We start from the raw sequence: 18,081 nt of genomic DNA on the forward strand, positions 1-18,081 counted from the left end.
CAATCAAAAACTTGTCTGGAATCACAAGGACAAAACAGACAAGACTTGAAGAGATATTAAAGGATATGACAGATACACAAAACACACAGAAGTAATAAATAAACACATGATCACTGTTTTCCCTTACCTACCCAATGTCAGCAACATTCAAAGACCCACCGTACCTCACCTACCTTGTTATTGTTGATATAGCTTTCCCTTCAGTATCAGTATACTGAAAGACCTATTGTTATTCTGTAACACATAGTACTTGATCAGAGAGAGGCCTGATTTGTCTACAATAAAGTTCAGCCATGAATGAAGTGTAAGTACAAATGTAAACACTAAACTGGAACTAATCTACAACATAAGTTTGACTGACTACACTGTCAAGAAGAAGTGCAGTTCAATTTGCAAAATTGGTCCAAAATAAGTAAATTTAAAATGAAATATGCGAAGGAATTCACACTATTCAGAAAGCTACAGCCATGTGTCCCAAGGACCTGTTTTGGTGAGAGTTGGATGTTTTATAATAAAAGGCTTTTTCATAAGAACCCACAAGACCATGTTTGTTGCCAATAAACTTTAGATAAAACACAAGCAAATCTTTCCAGATGAGCTTCAACCTCATACTTCACAATAAAAATGTGAAAGAAAAGCTAAACAAGATGAAATTTTGTCATGATTAAAAAACAAACTGGCCTGACTTGACAGTAGTGAGTGAATGCATGGTAAGCGTTGCTGTCAAATTGATTGTGACTTTCCTCAGCTTTCCTGTCCTGGAATCCCAAATGGAGGGAAAACACTGTATCATGGCAACGGATGGATAAGCTTTAGGTCAATGTAGGCTCTCATGAAGTGTGCAAGCAAGTGATTGGAATGGGCTTTACTCTAGCACCCGGAATCTCAGCCATAGCTATCTGTGAAATCTCACATGCGGGGATCGTATTCTGTCCTGGAATCTCCACTGGAGCGACAATGCATCATGGCAAAGGATAAAGCCTCTGGTCCATGTAGGCTCTCATGAAGTGAACAAGCAAGTGATTTGTAGTGAAATAGTAGCATTGTTGTGGAGGACAATTTACAAGTGACTATCTGTTGTCATTAACATTTATATTGTGTCAAGGTTTAGTGTATAATCTTAATAATCATAATAACAGTAGTGTAGTGTTAGTAGTATTAGTAGTATTAGTGAGGTGAGGTGAAATAAGTAGTATGAGAAGTATTAGTAGTATTAGTAGTATTAGTAGCAGTAATAGTGTAGTGTCTAGTTGTAGTATAACAGTAGCATTGTTTGTTGTGAGGGACAATGTACAAGTGACCTTCTGTGTCATGATAGACTGGATCAATATTTTGTCATTGGACAATTACCTTATTCATGTCTGTGAAGACATTGATTGTGATGTGAAATAACATGTGAGATGTTTTATACCTGAACCTTTTAGACTGCATTGTGTGTACCGGGTTTATGTGGCATTGTATTTGATTTGCTGTGGTATAGTACAATGTCTGTGGTGAACCAATGTTTGTATCTGTAAATAAGTTATATGTAATTAGTTGTATCAGAGTACAGCTTTGTGTGTAGTTTAGTGTATAATCTTAATAGTAGTGTTAGTAGTATTAGTAGTGTTAGTAGTAGTAACAGTGTAGTGTCATAGCTGTAGTGTAATAGTAGTATTAACTGTAGTAGTAGTAGTAGTAGTTGTTGTGTTATTGTAGAAGTAGCAGTAGCAGTGGGATAATGTTAGAGTTTAGTAATAAAATAGGTTAGTATTAGTATTAATAGGAGTAGTAGGAGTAATAGGGTTAGGTAATGAGTTAGAAGTTAGAATTATATATATATATATATATATATATATATATATTTGGGTGTTTTCTGTTTGTAATATATTATGTAAGCTCTCATGAAATCTCGGTTAATCTCACATGTTGGAATCCAAATCTGTCCTGGAATCCCCACTGGAGGGACCAAAATGCATCATGGCAAAGGATAAATCCTCTGGTCCATGTAGGCTGTCATGAACTAAACAAGCATGAGATTGGAAAGGGCTTTACAATCCAGCAACAGTATCTCGGCTAGAGTGGCTTTTAGAGAAAGGTACCAAATTCAGCAATGGTACATGGAAGTGAAAGGTTTGCCAAGAGAAATTCATAATAGGCCCAGTCTGTATATATCACTCGATGACCCTAGCCACGTATACCAAGTATACCTGAGTCAGGTAAAATTTCTTCTGGTCTAATAAAATAAGCAATGACCTTTTTCGCATAAGCAAGGTAGCCCAAGATGTGAATGATCCTCAAAATGGCCAATAGTGCGAAGAGATTGATCAGCAGTTGTGGGGCATGATGCCTCATTATGCATCGTAAGATACCAATTGCACTCTGTCATACTGACTACTTAATTCCAAATTTGCCAGCTTCTTTGAAAGACGCATAAATGTTAAAAACCTTCTATAACCTTCAATCTACACATCAACCTATCTGAGAAATGAATGGTATTCAAAGGAAGTTAAAAAGAACTTATCTGGATCTTTTGTGTTTAGGTGTGGAAGAGGCTCTGGAACAATAAGGTTTATTGGTCTGTGGGTTCACTCACTTAATTAGGTATGTTAATCCAAACGCAAGTCGCAACAACAATATTTTGACTAAATGGCGACATAGGATGTAAATAACCTTGGGAAATTTTGAAAACATATTTATATCTTGTTACCAAATTCTACCACAAAAAGGAGCCAAGGTATAAATTACACATTGTTGGCCTGCATCGGTAATGACAACCAACTCACCACTAACCATGGTCAAGGTTTCTGTCCTTGGTGACATGGCTATAACCAGAAGTGTAAGTCCCTAATCTATATGGTGGCAGGAGGCATGGAGGAAGAAGTTTAAACAACCCATTACTGTTTACTGACATTGGGGAGATTGCCTGACTTTGACCGGGAGGATTTGGGTGGGGGAAGGTATGGTTTGGGTTTCTCTACTCTTGACCTTCTTGTGAGCCTGACTTCACTACTATTGGCTCCCAACTGACTAGACGTGTCAGCACTTTGTGGTTCTGCCTGTGCCTGTCTCAGCGATGGAGCGTGAGTGTTTGTTGTGGTAGTGTCTTGTCTGAGCTGGGAAGCAGGAATATCCCCTCTTACTTGCACATGCTTTGAAACAGAAGGATCCTGTCTGAAGTTTGAGCTTGTAGCTGGAGGATCTTGTCTGAACCTTGTCTCTTTGGCACTGGAAGGGTCCAGTCTTAGCCCGGAGTCCTTGGCTGGAGAATCTTGTCTGAACCTCATCTCCTTGGCATTGGAAGGGTCCAGTCTTAGCCCTGTGTCCTTGGCTGGAGGATCCTGTCTGAACCTTGTCTCCTGGGCTTTGGAAGGGTCCAGTCTTAGCCCTGAGTCCTTGACTGGAGGATCCTGTCTGGACCTCATCTCTTTTGCATTGGAAGGGTCCATTCTTAGCCCTGAGTCCTTGGCTGGAGGATCCTGTCTGAACCTTGTCTCTTTAGCATTGGAAGGGTCCAGTCTTAGCCCTGAGTCCTTGGCTGGAGGATCCTGTCTGGACCTCATCTCTTTTGCATTGGAAGGGTCCAGTCTTATCCCTGAGTCCTTGGCTGGAGGATCCTGTCTGAACCTCATCTCCTTGGCATTGGAAGGGTCCAGTCTTAGCCCTGTGTCCTTGGCTGGAGGATCCTGTCTGAACCTTGTCTCCTGGGCTTTGGAAGGGTCCAGTCTCAGCCCTGAGTCCTTGGCTGGAGGATCCTGTCTGAACCTTGTCTCTTTAGCATTAGAAGGGTCCAGTCTTAGCCCTGAGTCCTTGGCTGGAGGATCCTGTCTGAACCTTGTCTCTTTGGCACTGGAACGGTCCAGTCTTAGCCCTGAGTCCTTGACTGGAGGATCCTGTCTGGACCTCATCTCTTTTGCATTGGAAGGGTCCAGTCTTAGCCCTGAGTCCTTGGCTGGAGGATCCTGTCTGAACCTTGTCTCTTTTGCATTGGAAGGGTCCAGTCTTAGCCCTGTGTCCTTGGCTGGAGGATCCTGTCTGAACCTTTTCTCCTGGGCTTTGGAAGGGTCCAGTCTTAGCCCTGAGTCCTTGGCTGGAGGATACTGTCTGAACCTTGTCTCCTTGGCATTGGAAGGGTCCAGTCTTAGCCCTGTGTCCTTGGCTGGAGGATCCTGTCTGGACCTCATCTCTTTTGCATTGGAAGGGTCCAGTCTTATCCCTGAGTCCTTGGCTGGAGGATACTGTCTGAACCTTGTCTCTTTAGCATTGGAAGGGTCCAGTCTTAGCCCTGAGTCCTTGGCTGGAGGATCCTGTCTGAACCTTGTCTCTTTGGCATTGGAAGGGTCCAGTCTTAGCCCTGAGTCCTTGGCTGGAGGATACTGTCTGAACCTTGTCTCTTTGGCACTGGGAGGGTCCAGTCTTAGCCCTGAGTCCTTTGCTGGAGGATCCTGTCTGAACCTTGTCTCCTGGGCTTTGGAAGGGTCCAGTCTTAGCACTGAGTCCTTGGCTGGAGGATCCTGTCTGAACCTTGTCTCTTTAGCATTAGAAGGGTCCAGTCTTAGCCCTGAGTCCTTGGCTGGAGGATACTGTCTGGACCTCATCTCTTTTGCATTGGAAGGGTCCAGTCTTAGCCCTGAGTCCTTGGCTGGAGGATCTTGTCTGAACCTTGTCTCTTTGGCATTGGAAGGGTCCAGTCTTAGCACTGAGTCCTTGGCTGGAGGATCCTGTCTGAACCTTGTCTCTTTAGCATTAGAAGGGTCCAGTCTTAGCCCTGAGTCCTTGGCTGGAGGATCCTGTCTGGACCTCATCTCTTTTGCATTGGAAGGGTCCAGTCTTAGCCCTGAGTCCTTGGCTGGAGGATCTTGTCTGAACCTTGTCTCTTTGGCATTGGAAGGGTCCAGTCTTAGCCCCGAGTCCTTGACTGGAGAATCTTGTCTGAACCTCATCTCCTTGGCATTGGAAGGGTCCAGTCTTAGCCCTGTGTCCTTGGCTGGAGGATCCTGTCTGAACCTTGTCTCTTTGGCACTGGAAGGGTCCAGTCTTAGCCCTGTGTCCTTGGCTGAAGGATCCTGTCTGAACCTTTTCTCCTGGGCTTTAGAAGGGTCCAGTCTTAGCCCTGAGTCCTTGGCTGGAGGATCCTGTCTGAACCTCATCTCCTTGGCATTGGAAGGGTCCAGTCTTAGCCCTGTGTCCTTTGCTGGAGGATCCTGTCTGAATCTTGTCTCCTGGGCTTTGGAAGGGTCCAGTCTTAGCCCTGAGTCCTTGGCTGGAGGATCCTGTCTGAACCTCATCTCCTTGGCATTGGAAGGGTCCAGTCTTAGCACTGAGTCCTTGGCTGGAGGATCCTGTCTGGACCTCATCTCTTTTGTATTGGAAGGGTCCAGTCTTAGCCCTGAGTCCTTGGCTGGAGGATCCTGTCTGAACATCATCTCCTTGGCACTGGAAGGGTCCAGTCTTAGCCTTGTGTCCTTGGCTGGAGCATCCTGTCTGAACCTAATCTCTTCGCCATTGGAAGGGTCTGTCAAGGGAGGGTCAAACCTTTCTTTTCTGAACCTTGACTCTCTGGTGTGATGACTCTTATCTGATGAGGTGTCCTTCCAAACCACTGGTTCACTGACACAAGCTTCTTCCTGTCTAGGCCTGTTGGTTGAAGGATCCAGACTGAACCGTTCTTCTTTGTTGGAAGTGGAATCATTTCTGACTCTTGGTACTTCCTTTGAGGTTGTGGGATCAAGTTTGAACCGAGCTACCTTGGTAGATGTTTGATCTGGTGTGAACTGCATATCCTTTGTGGCTGCTTCATCCTGTTTGAACCAGATGTCCTTGGTAGGTTTTCGAACTTGTCTAACCTTTGAGCTCTTGAGGGCAACAGAATCCTGTTTGATCTTTACTTGCTTAGGTGTTGGAGATTCCGGTGTGACCTGTGGTTCCTCGCATGAAGAAGATGACTTACCCGTGACTGGAGGAAGAGGCTGCCCAGTTCTCCTCATGAATGGACATGGTGCCAGGAGGTCTGGGGCAGGAAGTGGTGCTGGTAGGCTGGATGTAGATGTTTCTGCTTCTCTCTCTCTGAAAATACAACGTTTACTACTATTTTTAAATGCCTCACTTATTAGCAACATTTCATTATTTTTTGTGTGTGTGAACTTGTATGGGTCAAGTAACCTACTAACGGTAAAAGAGGTCACAGAAATAGGGCAATTCATATTGCAGTTTGGTTTTAGTTTATGAAATTCTGCAACAATGATTAGGTAAAAAACAACAACGAAACAACTGGAATACTGAATGAAAATCCTGACATAGCCACAAAGGAATGACTTTGAGTATGACTGTTATAATCACAATGTATAATTTTCACAAATGTGCATTGTTTCTGTGCAACATTTGACAACTCACCTCACATTAAACTCTTTCTCATACCCAAGGACTGATACGACTCCAGATGGACGAAGTGCTGATGATAAAGGAAGCATTGTTGCTGATGGTGGACGTGATAAAGCTGTGGTCGGTTCTTCAAGAATCTCAATCTGCTGCTCATAGCTGTCACTAGAAGATGGTGACTCAGAGAAGATAGCTGTAGGTGCTCTTTTCCTTGGAACTTTCCTGTGTTGTGACTTGTCAGGTTCTTCCGATGGAGAACTGTGATCTGAACTTGACTCAATAGGTGGAGTGAAATCCAGGCGGCGAGCTACTTTATAATCGGCACTGGTTTGTGATAAATTGTCCTTTCTATGATCTTTTAATGTATGGAGATCTGTAGGTGTTGCAGAACTTGAACCAATAGGACGCAACACAACTGGATAAGCACCTAATGGAATGGGCAGCTTAGAATCTGAGATATCCCTCCTCTTACTCAGGCTAGGCACCTTTCCTAATCCAATATCTTTCTTATTGAAAGTACGTCCCAGTTTTGCTTTGCTCGATCCACTTCCAGATGACATGCTGTCATCAGTATTGGAGCTGCTCTTCCCAGATGAAGCCTTAGAGTTGTATTTACTTCTCTTGATTGATGTTTTTTTTTGATCATAGGAAGCTGCAATCATCTTCACTGGAGGCTGTTGTGATTCCATCAAGCTTGGGCTAGGTACTGAGGCAGTGTCTACAAAGCTGCTGGCCATCATGTCCATTCCGCAGGATGGTCTCTTGTTAATTTCTTCATCAGAGATATCACTCTGTTTGTTAAAATCAATCAGCTTGTAAAGCTCAGGGTCGGTTGAACTCCCTGACATCGTAGCTCTAAGGGAGGAATCTGAGCTGTCTAGGAACACACTTAATATTTCAGATCTTGTTGATACCAACCTCAGTGGATTACTGTCAGCTGAAATAAAAATACAATCTATACATGAGCACAAACAGTTTCAGAATTTGAAATCCTGTAAATAAAATGTCCACATTATGATATGCATTCAAGAGAAGGGGGGTTAAGGCTTAACGTAAAATATCATAGCAGAAATCTCTAGGATCCCCGGGTGTCCCTCATAAGTTCTAACACTGCAATAAATACATTATAAATACCAGACTTGATAGAAAATCAGTACACAACATGTACAAATACAAAACACATACCTGAGTGTTTGAGTGCTCTAGCCTTGTCTAAGTCAAACCCAATCAGCTTGTAGAAGTCAGGGTCTGTATCACTGCCTGATGATTCCCGCTTCTGAGCTGCAGCATTCTCATCTACAAACAGGTCATGATTCTGGGTCCTTGTATTTGCTGGCTTCAGTGGTATTGCTTTATCTCGTAACATCATCAAAATTGACATAGAGGATCTTTCTGAATTATTAGTTACTAAAATTACTAGATGTAGTTGAAGATGGAATACTGACCACTATTTATTTTTTCCCCGAAAGAATATCAGTTTCTATAAGAATGTAATGAACCACTCAATCAATCATCTTAACATGATGACTTTGATAAGCTTTCTTTTATTTTCATCCTTAAGTTTGTGAACTGAACATTAATGTATTTTCTTAATTTGGTAATAATCATTCATGACATTTGAGGAGAAACTACAAATGGCTATACAACATTAAATTATATTTTAAATCATAAGGGGCAGTGGGGTAGCCTTAGCTTGATTCCCCACATGGATAAAATGTATTAAGCCCATTGCTGGTGTCACCCGTCATATATTGGTGGATATTGCTAAAAGTGGCATGAATCCCTCAACCCTACTTACTCACTCACTCACTTTACATCATAAATGATATTTTACCTGAAGCAGGAGGACTTGGCAACGTTTCATCTTTCTTCATGAATTTGAAATGGTCATCTGGCAATCTTGCTTTGGATGCTCTACTAACTCTGGCCTTCCTGGGTGGGCCAGAGGGAGGAGTTGGTGGAGGAGCAGGGTGCTTGGTGATGGCTGTGCTTGGAGGAGCAGAGTGCTTGGTAGTAGCTGTGCTTGGAGGAGCAGAGTGCTTGGTAGTAGCTGTGCTTGGAGGAGAAGAGCACTTGGAGGTAGCTGTGCTTGGAGGAGAAGAGCGCTTGGAGGTAGCTGTGCTTGGAGGAGAAGAACGCTTGGTGGTAGCTGTGCTTGGAGATGAAGAGAGTTCAGTGGTAGCTGTGCTTGGAGAAGATGAGCGCTTGGTGGTAGCTGTGCTTGGAGGAGAAGAGCGCTTGGTGGTAGCTGTGCTTGGAGAAGATGAGCGCTTGGTGGTAGCTGTGCTTGGAGGAGAAGAGCACTTGGAGGTAGCTGTGCTTGGAGGAGAAGAGCGCTTGGTGGTAGCTGTGCTTGGAGGAGAAGAGCACTTGGAGGTAGCTGTGCTTGGAGGAGAAGAGCGCTTGGAGGTCACTGTGCTTGGAGGAGAAGAGCGCTTGGTGGTAGCTGTGCTTGGAGGAGAAGAGCACTTGGAGGCAGCTGTGCTCGGAGGAGAAGAGCGCTTGGTGGTAGCTGTGCTTGGAGGAGAAGAGCGCTTGGAGGTAGCTGTGCTTGGAGGAGGAGAGCACTTGGTGGTAGCTGTGCTTGGAGGAGAAGAGCACTTGGAGGTAGCTGTGCTCGGTGGAGAAGAGCGCTTGGTGGTAGCTGTGCTAGGAGGAGAAGAGCGCGTGGAGATAGCTGTGCTTGGAGGAGAAGAGCGCTTGGTGGTAGCTGTGCTTGGAGATGAAGAGAGTTCAGTGGTAGCTGTGCTTGGAGAAGATGAGCGCTTGGTGGTAGCTGTGCTTGGAGGAGAAGAGCGCTTGGTGGTAGCTGTGCTTGGAGAAGATGAGCGCTTGGTGGTAGCTGTGCTTGGAGGAGAAGAGCGCTTGGTGGTCGCTGTGCTTGGAGAAGATGAGCGCTTGGTGGTAGCTGTGCTTGGGGGAGAAGAGCGCTTGGAGGTAGCTGTGCTTGGAGGAGAAGAACGCTTGGTGGTAGCTGTGCTTGGAGATGAAGAGAGTTCAGTGGTAGCTGTGCTTGGAGAAGATGAGCGCTTGGTGGTAGCTGTGCTTGGAGGAGAAGAGCGCTTGGTGGTAGCTGTGCTTGGAGAAGATGAGCGCTTGGTGGTAGCTGTGCTTGGAGGAGAAGAGCGCTTGGTGGTAGCTGTGCTTGGAGAAGATGAGCGCTTGGTGGTAGCTGTGCTTGGGGGAGAAGAGCGCTTGGAGGTAGCTGTGCTTGGAGGAGAAGAGCGCTTGGTGGTAGCTGTGCTTGGAGGAGAAGAGCGCTTGGTGGTATCTGTGCTTGGAGGAGAAGAGCACTTGGTGGTAGCTGTGCTTGGAGGAGAAGAGCACTTGGAGGTAGCTGTGCTTGGAGGAGAAGAGCGCTTGGTGGTAGCTGTGCTTGGAGGAGAAGAGCGCTTGGTGGTAGCTGTGCTTGGAGAAGAAGAGCGCTTGGTGGTAGCTGTGCTTGGAGGAGAAGAGCGCTTGGAGGTAGCTGTGCTTGGAGGAGAAGAACGCTTGGTGGTAGCTGTGCTTGGAGGAGAAGAGCGCTTGGCGGTAGCTGTGCTTGGAAGAGAAGAGCACTTGGTGGTAGCTGTGCTTGGAGAAGAAGAGCATTTGGTGGTAGCTGTGCTTGAGGATGAGTGCTTGGTGGCAGATTTGATTGGAAGAGAAGAGCGCTCGGTGGAATATGTACTTGGAGGAGCAAAATGCTTGTTGGTAGATGTGCTTGAATGATCTGTTGAAACACCTGATTTATCCTGTACTTTGACCCGCACTGGAATCTTGCTCTCCTGTTTCTGTACCATGCGTTTAAGCTCATCTTCTGAGTCAATTGTTAAGAAATGTACTTCTTCTTCTGTGGACTTCAAACGAAGACTGTCTGATACATCAACCTCTTCACTGTTGATAGTTTTTTTCATAAATCTCAGTTTATCTTCTTTCACCTTGGGTGATCCTCTCTCAGCTTTCAATACAAAATGGTCACATTCAGCTTCATGAATTTCTCTTACAGAGTCCACTGGGAATGACAGTTGCTCATCCATGGCAGCTGTAGCCTCTGCTGCATCAACATCATAGACAGCAGCATCTTCATTCTTCATGGTCAGTTTTTCAGCTACTGTTTCAAAATGCTGATTGATGTGTTGGCTGGTGTGAGCTCCATTTGTCGCAACCATTGCTCTTTCCCCTGTAGCAAAACATTCATGTTTCCCCATCTCAATTTCAATATCAAGGATGCCCTTCTTGTTTTCTGTAGGAAGTACCATCTGAGTGTCCTGTTTCATCATCTGAACATCCTCACTTGCAGGGTGAAGCTGGGTGGTGTCTCTTGCAGTTTGGGATGAACCACTGTGTTTCTGGTCTTTGTGGTCATCACTTTCAGAATGAACGTGTACAGACTGAAAGTCATCTGAGGCTGTGGTATCACACCTGCTGACCTTCAATTTATCTCCATGAATGGTGTGCTGCTTTTCAATCTTCATATCAGCACCATCAATGCCGCTGTTGGCCTTTGATTGCTTTAATTCATATGGCTCCTTGGTAGCATCTGGAGAAGCGTCAGCCTTGTCTTCAGGCATGCTCTGCATTTTCTTGATTTTGGCATCAGTATCATCACTGCGGACTTGTACAGGATGACTGACATGTAGCTGCTTGTTACCGACATCTTCTGGTATGTTGCATTTCACCTTGATCTGGACACTATCGTCATCACTTTCACAAGTGACTTGTGTTTTCTGAGTAACATGTGGACTGTGCAGATTCTTGTCAACATCTTGGATGTGTTTGTCTTTAGGAATGCTGTGCCTCTTGTTGATATGATCACTGTCTTTTGTGCCTCGTGAAGTCTTGGCAGCATGCCTGGTGGCCTGCTTGGCATTAACATCCTTAATGATCTCAGTATCAGCATCAATTTTACAACTACCAACATCTGGCTCACTGCCATGAGTCTTGGCATCATCTCTGGTGGCCTTCAAGTCATCATCTTTAGCAGTGCTGTGCTCTGTACTGACTTTTACATCAGTGTTGTCATGTCCATCCTTGGCATGCTGTTTCCGAGCACTGTGTGGGGTCTTAATGACATCTCTGATGGTCTTTTCAACCTTGTCTTCAGGAACACTGTGCTTGTCCTTCATCTTGATCTGTATTGGCTGAATTCCATGAGGTGTCCTGATGGCTTCTCTGGAGACCCTGTGTGCCATGTCTTCAGGAACACTGTGCCTCTTCTTGATCTTAACATCCGCATACTCTCTCCCACTATCCACCTGCGGCTGGGTATTATATGGAGTCTTGATGACATCTCTGGCAATATCTAATTCTGCAGGAACACTGTGGTGTTTCCTGATATTGGCATCATCATCATTTCCACTGGTATCATCAGTAGCATCATCAGAATGATCTCTAGCATTTACAGGAGAACTGCTATCAGTTTCTGGTGTGATATCAATAATATCCTCTGCCGTAACATATGGGTTCAGCAGGCTTGTTTGCATAATGTTGATTTCCACTATCTCAGTTTCATTGTCTGGTACAGACGAGTGATGTGGAGGATGACTTTCTTCATACCTCTCTAGAAGTACCCTACCACCTAAAATAATATCCCAGGATGTAAAACCATGCTACCATTCATATTCATCAGTCATTATTTATAAACAAAATGTCACACGGCATAACAGTGTAATCATGTGAAGGCTTTTTCCTTCCTTAATCGAATCACCCAATCCAAGGGCTTTAATATATGCCAGACAAGCAAGAGTATGTAAATCTGTGACCAGTCTGCGACATTAGCCACTGCCCCGAAGCCCAAGTTTGTAAAATTGTGTTAGCTCTAGTCATGTTCAGGCCTCAAAAGCTATTGGCACAGACAGCATGACAGTTAAATGCTAGTTAGGAAACTAAGATGCATACAAGTCTGATACATCTACTCTACAAAGAAAATATATAAAAATTCAACACGTCAGAATCAAATGTTGAGACTGTTTGTATGCATTGTTTCCAACGTGTATTTGACAGACAAGGCTGAGAACCCATGATAGCATGTTCCCTTATTCATGTCCATCAGTATATGTGTGCAAGTGCTAAACTTATCATTTATTACAAGTTAATAAAACAGTGACAATATTCATCTATGTGCCACCCAAACTTCATGATGCAAGGCTCAAGGCTGCCATTCACACAAAAGAAGTTTTCAGCTGATAAACCTAATCCATTCCAACAGGATCCAGGTTGAATATGAAACATTATCAATACTTCTCCATCCAATCTACATCAAGACACATTAATCAGTCAAGGTTAGAGACTGTTTTACTTGTTCCAATTCCTTTCATATAATTAAAAAATAATGCTGCAGAACTAGGACTGTCATGAAAAAGAGACTATACTTACGAGCCAGGGTAGTATCTTCAAAATCTGCAAAACCATCAAATGCTTCACCTTTTTCTGAAACAGAAACATCATCATACAGATTCAAATACATCAGGTATCAGAAAAATGAAAGCATACCAGTGGCAAACAAAATCTTAATCTTAATCAGCAAGATCAAGACAAACTATTTCTATCAAACGAAAACACCCAAAAAGGGAAAAAGAAATTCATTGCATCTGTCATTTGGTTTACGATAACTTTGCCTACAGACAATCAGTATACTATTACATGGGAAACATATAAGTGTCTTTATGCCAAAGACTGTTGAGTCTACCTGCCCAAACTTGTATTTTGGTGTAATTTACAGTAGATATAATTCTGAATATATGGAATAGTAGAAATTGTGCACATCACAGGCTTTGAACTAGTAGCCCAAGTCACACCATATTTTACTAAATAATGAAACAATAAACCTGCCTTTAAACATTTCCTACTGTGCAGAATATAATTACCAATATGGATGATAATGGCATACATAAAAAGTTTCATGGAAGAAGAGGATTCATACCCATAACAGAAAAGATACATGCCGTAAAAAAAATACTAAAATAATAAACCACCCCATAGGCCTACCAAAGTGGAATCAGATGTGCTAGATATGTTATGCTACAATGAAAGTCTCTCTGCAGGACTTGTATCAACTTACAGGCTGCCCATACAAGCCTGTAATATTCCAAATGTTTCTTGATTCTTCTGATGAAAACCTCCATTACATGGTGTAATTTACCCTAGCTTCTGATACACTCTACCACTGGTATTCTCAAGTCAAACTAATGACTCACTACAGAAGTAGTGAAATACATTAATTTACCCAAAATGTGCAGCTTACGCGGACTCATCTTACTGTAGATAAGTTCAAGTAATACCTGTGTAATGAACGCTTTTGACATTATTAATTCAGACATCCATGACATGGCATGATTGAAGTTCCCTTTCCTTGTTACAAATTCAACCCTGCTACTGATGTGTTAAAAAGATCCAAGTGTGGTGTCTGATGATTGTATCTATGGTCAAAATGAAGGTCACAAAAATTCCCTTGACTTGGCCTCGTGTAACCACGTATTGTGGGTACCCGGTACTCTGAGCTTGAGTTTACTGACGAGTCATCGTCCTCCTCCAGTAGAGTAGGCCTATCAGAAAGCCTCACAGGCAAAAAAGCGGTCCTTTTGATGGCCTTGCCATTCCATCCCTACAACAATTAACCACGACTGATCTGTGTGTATTACAGAAGATCCAGAAGATGCCCGCATATATAATATGAAGACATATCTTTCGGTTAGGGAAATATAATAAAGCAAGAACCTAAAGATCTATAATCCTAGTCTGTTGAGTCGTAACGCTGACCATTTTCCTTTTTTTCTGAAGCTGATAAAACGTTTTTGTAACAAAGTGACGCTTATTATTCTCAACTCTGTCCTTGTTCTTACCTGAACAGCAAGGAAAGAATTTGCAGCAATTGCCGCGTTTCTTCCGCGTCATTTTCTCAGAGAAGTTCAGACGACATCTCCGCTTGACTGTAACTTTGCCGCATCTGTCACCGTGGGTGAGGTTAAAGGTCACACAACAAGCCAATCAGGTGTCATTCTACAACCACGTGACTATACGCCGACGCCGAGTTGCAAGCTCCATTTCAATGCGTGCTACCTCGGTATACCCAGTTCAAAGAACGACCTATCGCTGCGGAGAGCTTTGCCGCGTTGCTATCAAGGGGAACCACTCCCAAATGTTTAACCATGCATACCGCTTCGTTCTCAGGGCCATTGCCATTGAATATTGTTTTTTTGAAACTCTTAATTGTGTTATTCGAGGATAGATTAACTGCACACACATGTTAACTATTTTCTCAATGACTATTAGGCTAGGTCACTGAGAAATAATCCCATTCGTGAACTATCTCTCTTCTTTTTTTACAAATCTCCAATCTTTACAAACCAATGCTCGTATTTTACTATTTAAATTAAGACGTTTCCTGTTATTAAATAAAGAGCATGTAAAGAAATAACAACAAGTACAAATCACCAACGATCAGATCTGTGTGAAACTGACTTCATTTACTAATAAGCCTGTAAAGCCAATTTAAGCCATCCGTTTATGGTAAATGTGTACTCAATGTTACAGAGAGAACGACCTCTCTCTCTGCATAGTATACCAACCACTTGCAGTCAGCGTTATTCACTTGAACTCTGAACCAAGGAAAAATAGGACGGTGGAATCTGGCAGTCTCACAGTCCCTGAACCATATTATTTTCCCTTCCGCCCATACTGTAGTGCTCAGGTTCATGTTCATCTCGCTGGGGCTTCTTTTCAATTTAGGTTGCGTTGTTTGTTGCTATTCGAAATCATATATTTTCAAAGGCTAAGCGTTAGTCCGTCCATGTGTCGGACGGTATAGTTTCTCATCAATCACTTGTATCACTTGCAGTGAACCTTTATATAGATTGAGTAATGATGGCGATCTGCAGTCTAAAACGACACTCACTCACGTACTCTATAAACGAGAAGGGAAATTTGCTGATTGCTTGTTTCCTTGTTTCCTTGATTAACGCGACAGCAGTTTTTCAACGAGTGTATGCAAATTCGTAACCCAACGAATTCGTACCCATAGAAATGAGAAATTTCATACCCCATTGCAATAAGCAATGAATTACGCTTTATGACATATAAATATTTACATGCATGTAAATAATCGAGTCTGGACCAGAAGATCCAGTGATTGATACCATCATGAGCAACGATAGACAAGTCACTGAGACTGACCACCCGATCATCAGTAGCCTCATACGACCAGCATGGGTTGCTAGGGGCCAATTCAAACCCGGAGTCTTCGCGGGGGGTGTTTCATTGTCTATGTCCCAGTACCGATGCATTTCGTGACATAGTATCGTACAAAGGAAGATAATATAGAATGTACCACTTGTATTTGGGTAATGTAAACTTACATTGGTGTATTGTAGAATTTCATATCTTCGTCATCATCACCAGTGTCGTTTCGGCGACCCTATGGCCTGACAGAATATAACTGTATTTGTTAAATATACAAATTATAACAGTTATAATTCTGATAGTTGATAATAGATAATTCTGGTAATTCATGTTCTGTGACAGTCTTAATGACAGACACCGGGCGATGATTTCAAGCACTGCTTAAACTCTTAAAGGAACTTCTTCCATCATGTTGCCAATTTTAGCATCGCTGTTTTTCTCCGATAAATCCCATCTGCTAATTATAACACCAGTGTATTGAGCAGAAGGGGAATTCAAGTGTGACATATTTTGGTCACGTGTTACTTCATTACTTCCAGTCTTTGGGCACCACTCGATGGCTTCCTTTGATTTAATGTTTATATTGAAGTAAAATTGTCTCAATGTGGAAAAAAGAACCTTTAGAGTGAGTGAACGAGTCATGGCCGTATCATACCAAGGTATCTGACAGGGTGGGAGTGTTGTCAACATGTATTTCCTATCTAGGTATAGACTTTAAAATTAGTGTTCTGTGTTCTGAGATATTGTCCCTGTTAAAATGGGTAATTATTAACAATAAGATATACACCACGGAATGTGAGTCTGCAGACATAGTTGTGTTGATGTCTACCATGCAAATAATACAGAACCCTTCGCTTTAAAAGCTGACAAACTATTGTGCACTTATATAGCGGCGTGCATGTGTGTGCGTGTGCGTGTGCGTGTGCGTGTTTGTACTAGTGTGAGTGTTGCGGAAAACAGCAGTCTCCATTAAGGGTCACGTGCGTGAGTGAATGCCACAATCACCACTATTCCAGCCACATCACGGCTTGTAAATAATCAAGTCTGACCAGTAAAACCAATATTTGAAAGTACCAGCAACGAACCACGCCACCCGACACGATGAAACCTTATCAGCCTCGGATCTGTTTCAGTCCTTCCTTCCGACAAGCATGTTGCTGTGCACCTACTGTAATCCAACCCTGGAACCTAACCAGTATCTGGATAGGAAGCTACCTTGGAAGAAACTGTGTGTCGGAAATAATGAGCATCCTCGATAATCCATGGAGTGTATCATCATTCCATTATGGTACATATACCCTGGACTCATTCGTTGCCATAGCTCTTTGTCAACACTGTGTCAACTTTAGGCGATGATGTTCCTTCCTTTGAAGCTGTTAACTGGTGAGTAGATCAGAAAGACCCACCACAGCCACCACAAAGGGAAATGTTGACAAATCAGTAACCAAAGCCACCAACCCAGACCATCATAGTTAGATTCAGGACATTTTGTAGCCATCCCTCATACCTCCACTGATCCTTCCACATTAGACAGGGGAGTGTCCTATTTATGAGGACAGCGGAACTTGGTTGGTCGTCCCATGTTTACACAGGTCTCAGCAGTTTGTTTGTTGTTCTCACAATTTTTCTGTAAATATTCATATGAATACAATAGTTGTTTCATGAGAAAGACATATGATTAAACATGCACATGCCTTTCTTTGTTTTGTTCGGTTTCTTTTCTATGCTTGTCGTAAAAGGCGACTATGCTTGTCGCAAGAGGCGACTAACGGGATCTGGTGGTCAGGCTTGCTGACTTGGTTGATGCAAATCATCGTATCCCAATTGCATGGATCGATGGTCATGATGCCAATAACTGGATTGTCTGATCCAGACTCGATTATTTACAGACAGTAGTCATACAGCTGGAATATTGCTGAGTGCAGCGTTAAACAATAAACTAACCAACCAATCTTGTTTAACGCCTGATCCGGATCCAGTGGTACATGGATCCAATGGTACAAGGCAATGGGCTGTAAATAACCTGAGTGAGTGAGTATGGTTTTACGCCGCTTTTAGCAATATTCCAGCAATATCACGGCGGGGGACACCAGAAATGGGCTTCACACATTGTACCCATGTCGGGGAATCGAACCTGGGTCTTCCGCGTGATGAGTTAACGCTTTAACCAGTAGGCTACCCGACCGCCCCTGTATATAATCTGAGTCTGGACCAGACAAACCAGTGATATGATGAACAGCGTCAATCGGATCCGATGACAAGAAATCAACCAAGTCTGGCTGATAAGAATAGGTTGCTACCTACTAGCTGGGGTCAGGTTTTAACCCAGGTCCCCATTGCACCACAGGGAAAGGTTGTATTAACCTTCAACTGGTGAGGTGTGGTGAAATTGGGTTTAACGTCGCGTCAAAGATTATTGCACTTATATAGCGACATGCATGCACGTGTGTAAGTGTGTGTGTGTGTGTGTGTGTGTGTGTGTGTCTGCTTGTACTAGACCGGACGGATGCTGATTTGTAGTGCTAGTCCACTGAGATACCATGCCGCAGTTTAACATGAATACCC

General features: G+C 43.3%; 1 protein-coding gene across 1 annotated transcript; it reads right to left on the reverse strand.

Moving 5' to 3' along the window:
* Positions 1-1,852: 1,852 nt before the first annotated feature.
* LOC124123699 (serine/arginine repetitive matrix protein 2-like) lies at positions 1,853-14,275 on the reverse strand. Its single transcript, XM_046486865.2, has 6 exons — positions 14,181-14,275; positions 12,715-12,768; positions 8,192-11,917; positions 7,543-7,653; positions 6,373-7,294; positions 1,853-6,045 (listed from the first exon to the last, which is right to left on the reverse strand). The coding sequence occupies exons 1-6, from the start codon at positions 14,230-14,232 to the stop codon at positions 2,877-2,879; spliced, it is 8,034 nt and encodes a 2,677-aa protein (XP_046342821.2). The 5' UTR covers positions 14,233-14,275; the 3' UTR covers positions 1,853-2,876.
* Positions 14,276-18,081: the final 3,806 nt, after the last annotated feature.

This window comes from Haliotis rufescens, unplaced genomic scaffold (assembly GCF_023055435.1).
Source record: "Haliotis rufescens isolate VD_foot unplaced genomic scaffold, xgHalRufe1.0.p SCAF_39, whole genome shotgun sequence".
Lineage (NCBI taxonomy): Eukaryota > Metazoa > Mollusca > Gastropoda > Lepetellida > Haliotidae > Haliotis > Haliotis rufescens.